The sequence below is a fragment of the Melanostigma gelatinosum genome (genome assembly GCF_949748355.1).
Source record: "Melanostigma gelatinosum genome assembly, chromosome: 21".
In the NCBI taxonomy this organism is placed as follows: domain Eukaryota; kingdom Metazoa; phylum Chordata; class Actinopteri; order Perciformes; family Zoarcidae; genus Melanostigma; species Melanostigma gelatinosum.
In genome coordinates, this window is record NC_136654.1 from 12,994,956 (window position 1) to 13,000,955 (window position 6,000).

Here is a 6,000-nt window from a genome sequence, read left to right on the forward strand (position 1 = left end):
TGAGGGTTTGGAAAGTCACCAGATTTAGTGATAAAGTCGCCAAGTTGCCAGCACTGGCACCTGCTAAATATGTCCCCAGTGCAACATTGGACTATCACATATAAAACCAAACAAAAATCTTCATAAAAACAAGTTTTACAAATAATAATATATAAACAAGCATATTAAAGCTACTGCAGATGTAAAAACAAACGCATTTAATTACCAGAGCTGCTGTTCACTATTTAAAGACAAAGTGCATCCTCCTTTCTTTGTTAACAGAGTTTAATCTCACGGTTGTTCAGTAAATCCGTGCGTTTTAGTTCCAGTAAGAAGTCCTTCTCCATTCATGGACGCCAGTGAAGACAGTCGAGCCTCCATAGTTGTATTTCTTGAGTAGGTTTTAATGTGTTTGACGGCTAAAAATGTCCGCTCCACAGAGGCAGCAGATTTTGGGATTGTCACCACCCAACACGTCAGGCTAGCCCACTGACCAATCACGTACTTGTAGGCCAGCTAGCAGGTTCTGACACATTCAAAGAATACACCCAGCATGTCAAACTAAAGATCTGATTGGTTGAACACGATGACAATCAACAACATCGTCCCCATTCACTTAAACTGCACATGGATGCAGGTGAGACTCTGCAGGCCTCTGGCTCTGTTCTTACCTAGAGACACAGAGGTGAGATCTGATTGGATAAAAGCTCTACTTAAAACAAGCTGCACTGGAAGCAGAGCAACTGAGGAAGACAGGAGCTGTGCAATGAGACAATAAGATAATGGGAAAAATATTTTTATAAATTATAATACATGGTGTATTTAAGAAAAATTATTAAATTCTAAAATATATATAGCTTTGTGATTCTGTTTAGGCCAGCAGAGAAGGCCTTGCAGGCCCTGACAGCCCACCACTGCTTTAATAAGAGTGGGGATCGTAATGTAGCAGTCATGGTGGCTGCAACTGCCGCTCTAGCGGTTTTCTATGCACAACAAAATAAGAATCAGTTTCAAACAAGTTGTTAATGTATCGTTTGTGTAAATGTCTTGGTTGCGTGCGTAGGATCTTAAGGGTAAAATCCTGGTGAAGGGGAAGAAGGAACATGCGTTTGAGGAACGTTCTTCCAGCTCTTCAGACCTCAGCTCCTCAGACGAGGAGGCCAGCCGCGCCGAAGGCAAACCCGGCCAAAAGACAGAGGACAAGAAGGTGGGTACGGCACCACCAGCAGTAGCAGCAGTGGCTCCCCATCATGTTTTTTTGTGTAATGTGATGGCTTTGTGTGTGTGTCATCTCAGCCAGGTGTGTCTAAGCTGAGTCCAGAGCTGTCAGAGCTGGTGGTGTACACCCGCAGTGTTCCCTTTAAAAGCTTTGAGCAAGCAGCCAAAGGCCCTGCAACTAACATGTCGTCTTTTTCCGAAAGTGAAGCGCTCAGGCACGCGAAGGACTCAGGTATGATGTGTGCATGTGACTAAACTAAACTAAGCAAACTTAAAAGGACCATAATTCACTAAATGAACATCATGCTGTATTTAAGAAGACTTGAAACGAGAGATTGAGACCATAAACTCATGTTTACAATGTTTACTGATGTAATGAATCAAGAGAGAAGTAGAGTCATTTTCTCATAGACGTCTATACAACCAGAGGAGTCGCCCCCTGGTGGTCAGTAGACAGAATGCATGTTTTGGGACACTACCGCATTGGCTTCCCTATATACGCAATAATGTTGGTGGAAAAAGGGTATATCTTTCTAAAATTAAAGAGAAATAGTTTGCATGCTGCCCACAAATGATTAAGATTTGGTTGATACAAACAGTTACCGATTGATTCTATCTTGTTCAGGCAGCACAAGGACAAAAGCTAAATTAGTTTTTCTTTAGCTTCTTTAGCTTTCTTTAACAATTACTAAATGAATTGGACTTTTCTTGTCCTGTCCCTCCAGGGATGTATTTTGTCCGTCACAACAGCCACCAGCTGAGCAGGATTTACCCGTCAGGCCAGCGCCTCCAGTCCTCCAACTACAACCCTCAGGAGATGTGGAACGCAGGCTGTCAAATTGGTAAGAGCTCATTTTATTTTCTATTCACAAGAGAAGCAGACAGAGTAAACAAGAGTTGTTACACAGTCTTCTTAGTCCACTCATTGTGTGCTACCCATACCCCCCACATCCCAGCCCCAGTAGCATCAAAAGAACAGGGTTGTTGTATGCTGGTAACACAGTTGTGCTTTCTCCAGTTGCTTTAAATTTTCAGACACCTGGTGAGCAGATGGACCTCAACGAAGGCAAGTTCCTGCAGAACAATCACTGTGGGTACACGTTGAAACCTCCCTTCATGTGCCAGCCCGACAGCACCTTCAACCCGGAGAATGTTGGTGGAGGTTCTGGCCACAGACCTGTTCTGCTCACTGTTCGGGTAAGATGCCTAATGATGAATGATAAATAAATGATCAATGTCAAGTCCATATATTGTACAATATTGATAATATCAATATTTTCAAGGTTAAGTCCATATATCATACAATAAGTCGATAATGTAATCATCGTGACTGGCCTGAATGTTTCTTACTGCAATGGTTCTAGTGCAGGGATCTTCAACGTTTTTCAGGCCGAGGACCCCCGAACTGATAGAGAGATGGAGCAGGGACCCCCGACTATATATATTGTATATAATTGTGTTTTATATTAAATGGGCCTAGTACCATGTATAAACATACCTCTTTATTGTGCATTCAATACTAAGCTATTCAAATAAGACACAGGTTCATATATTCATGTTTTTATTTTAAACATGTGCAAGGTACAGTGAGTAGGGAGGCCGTGCCACTGCCTTTTATAAACATACCTTGTGTTGTGGAATATTTCAATGAAAAGTCGGGAGAAGAGTGTCAAAGTGTTATCAAATCAATGTCAAATGAAACAGAGTCTGGATGAACGATCAAGGTTGTAATAGTCAATTTATTTGCTTGCAAGCAAAGAGAACACTGTCTCACAGATACATCACCGTCATCTGTAAGAGGTGCTCTGACAACATAGTCAGATACATGGACCTTTATACTGCTTCCTTTGATTGGGTCACTGTGACCCAATCAAAGAGTTCAGATACAAGAAATACAGAGTCTGAATAAACCTGTTTTACCATCACACATCACATATACATACAGAGGGTCATGCTCTTCAGCTGATGCTCATCAGGAAGTACCATAATCTAAACCTCTGTGTGTCGCCGTCTTTGAAGACAGAAACAATGCACAGGAAAACAGATAAGATAACAGATAACAAGACACCTGGATGCAAAACGGATAGAATCATCTACTCAAATAGGTTTTGTGCCTGCACTTTTAAAGACTTACATTCTTCAATCCTAAAGCATAAGACCATGACATATTTTCCCATAACACTTGTCAGCTGATACCAATGCCAATATCAACATTGTCTGTCAATTGCATGATAATCATGCATACAAGCTGTACAAATTGATGTTTTCATTTAAAACATAAATGTGGAAACGAAAAATGAGTGATGGCCTATTAGTGCCACTGCCATCCATAAACATACCTGTTATCTTTCATACAAAACTGAACTATTAAAATAATGGACAGATTCATGTTTAGAGAATTTTTTTAATTTTTTTAAATTGTCTAATCAACCAAAACTTTCGCGGACACCCTGCAGGACCCCCTGTTGAAGACCTCTGTTCTAGGGAGTTGTAACATTTTCAATACAAACACAAGCCATGGTGGAAATCTATACCACAATAGTATACTCAAAGAGTGTCACTGCATCAAAGTGTCAGAACTGTTGCTGGATAAGCTCTTCTTGCTGCTTTAATCAGATCAAGCTCTGATTTTATTGTTGTTCTAGGTCATTTCAGCTCAGCAGTTGCCGAAACCAGAATGGGACAAACCCAGCTCAATTGTGGACCCTCAGGTGTGGGTGGAGGTACATGGTGTTCCCATAGACAACAACAAGAAGAAAACTCATCATGTCGACAACAATGGTAAATACCTACCCTATTGAAAGAAATACCCTATGTCAAATGAAATGGCTTCATCAACATCATATAGGAATTTCTACACAGCTTGAGAGATGTCTTACAATTGATATTGTCGCTGAAAACACCATGCGATCTAGTTGAAAGCTCCAGGAAAAAACTGTAAATGGACCCTGGTTGAAAACAGTTGAATAAGGAATGCAAACTAACCGAAGCATTGACAGTTGTAACAATATCCACTTTTATACAATTAATAGTGTTAAGTACCACCCAGTTTAACATCAATTCAAAACAAATTCAAAAAACACATTTGGAACATGATGTGTTGATAAAGGGGTACTTGAGCTCATCTGACAGGGCTGTGGAGGTACATCAAGGTTGGGAAGCACTTACTGCATGAGCATGATAGAACATGAGCAAGTAAAATTGCACAAATTTGGTGTGAATAAGTCTGTTAGCATGTGGTCTTTCATTGTTCCAGGCTTTAACCCACGATGGGACTGTACCTTCAACTTTACCGTCCATGTCCCTGACCTGGCACTGGTTCGCTTCATGGTGGAGGACCATGACTATACCTCAAGCAATGACTTCCTAGGGCAATTCACCCTGCCTTTTACGAGTCTCCGCACAGGTGCGTGTGGGGATGGTAGAGTCTGGCTGTTAAGGGGACTGTACCAATTACTTATTTGAGGGTGCAAATATGTATGAGCTAGTGCACTCAGTAGAGTTCAGATCATTGCCAGGTGTGTAAAGAGCATTGCTGTAGTGTTTGATTGAATAAAAGCAATCCACAATTGCCCCAAGTCTAGACCGCTGACATATTATGCTCTCATTTTAATTCATGCAGTTATCTGCACTGGCTTTGTGCAGCTGAACTGTAGTTGACTGTGTAACGCTTCATGTTGGCTGTGTAACACTTCCTCACACTTACGTTAGCTGTTAGCGCCATAAGCTGAATTAGCCTCGTTGGCTGTTAGCTCTGTTAGCCAAAAACACTGCAGAACATTGTCTGATAACAGCTAAGTAGCCCTCTTACTACTGACATGAGAGGACGTCCTCCTAGTCAGCACTCGATTCAGTTTGTCCTTTCCTTTATCTCTGCAGGTTACCGTCACGTCCGACTGCTCAAGCTGGATGGCTCCAGCCTCTCGCCCTCCTCCCTCTTCGTCCATCTTAAGGTCACCCAATGTCAGAGCAGTCCCTCAAAATCATCAGCTAAGTCACCGGCCAAGTCTTCAACCAAGAAACCCTAAGCCCATCTCTCCCACATACAGTAGCAATATGAAGAGTGGAAGCTGCCATGGGTCCCCAGACATATCTGCCCTGATCCAGGCAACAACAACAAAAAAGATCCGGGCCCGAATTGATCAAATGAATGATTATAACCTTGTTTTACAAATGTTGCAGCTATAGCCATAACTTGTCTGCATTTTATGGAACGAGAGGATAGTGTCGTGTCTCTTTAATCCCCCATTTAATGAAGGTTTTGCTTTTCAGAGCACAGACTCGAGAACTTACCGACAACTCATTGAACCAGCCTACAGTCTATTGATCTATGAGACCGTGACCAAAGTTTGCTGCTAGATTTTGTCATGACATTTTAAACATACTAGTTCTTGCTAACCTCTCAAACATGCCAAGTCTCCAGCCTTCTGAAGGAATGACTTATTTTTAACCATAATCATCTTCTTGCAGTATATTTTATCTGATGTTATTTTTGACCTGTCAGTCATGTGTAGGTGTTTTGCCAGTGCATTGTCCTGTCAACAATGCAACTACTAAAAAGTATCCCTCTGTCGCAGCTGATGAAGAAAATGTCAGGGGAAACACAAAAAGTGAATTTCAAACTCGACCCTGTAACTTTGGAAGGTTATATTTATACAGCTAAAGCCTCATATTAGCTTTAGCCTTCTTACAGTAGAGTTACATTAAAAAGGATCTATTCACAGCCACTATGAAAAGGATTAATAATGACAGGATTCATATTTACAACAACCAGTAACTCATAGTAGTACTGTATATTGTAAT

At 41.2% G+C, this 6,000-nt stretch overlaps 1 protein-coding gene across 1 annotated transcript in view; it reads left to right on the forward strand.

Annotated features, from left to right (window-relative positions):
* The window catches only part of LOC306795221 (1-phosphatidylinositol 4,5-bisphosphate phosphodiesterase delta-3-A-like), a gene marked incomplete at its 5' end in the record, with an annotated part of 34,464 nt that extends 29,174 nt beyond the window's left edge, over positions 1-5,290 (forward strand). Inside the window, 7 exons of the mRNA XM_079293664.1 lie at positions 1,043-1,186; positions 1,276-1,429; positions 1,923-2,039; positions 2,216-2,394; positions 3,843-3,978; positions 4,454-4,603; positions 5,077-5,290. Of these exons, the coding sequence (XP_079149790.1) occupies positions 1,043-1,186; positions 1,276-1,429; positions 1,923-2,039; positions 2,216-2,394; positions 3,843-3,978; positions 4,454-4,603; positions 5,077-5,225 (1,029 nt within the window). The 3' untranslated portion in view covers positions 5,226-5,290. The remainder of the gene's footprint in view (positions 1-1,042; positions 1,187-1,275; positions 1,430-1,922; positions 2,040-2,215; positions 2,395-3,842; positions 3,979-4,453; positions 4,604-5,076) is intronic.
* Positions 5,291-6,000: the final 710 nt, after the last annotated feature.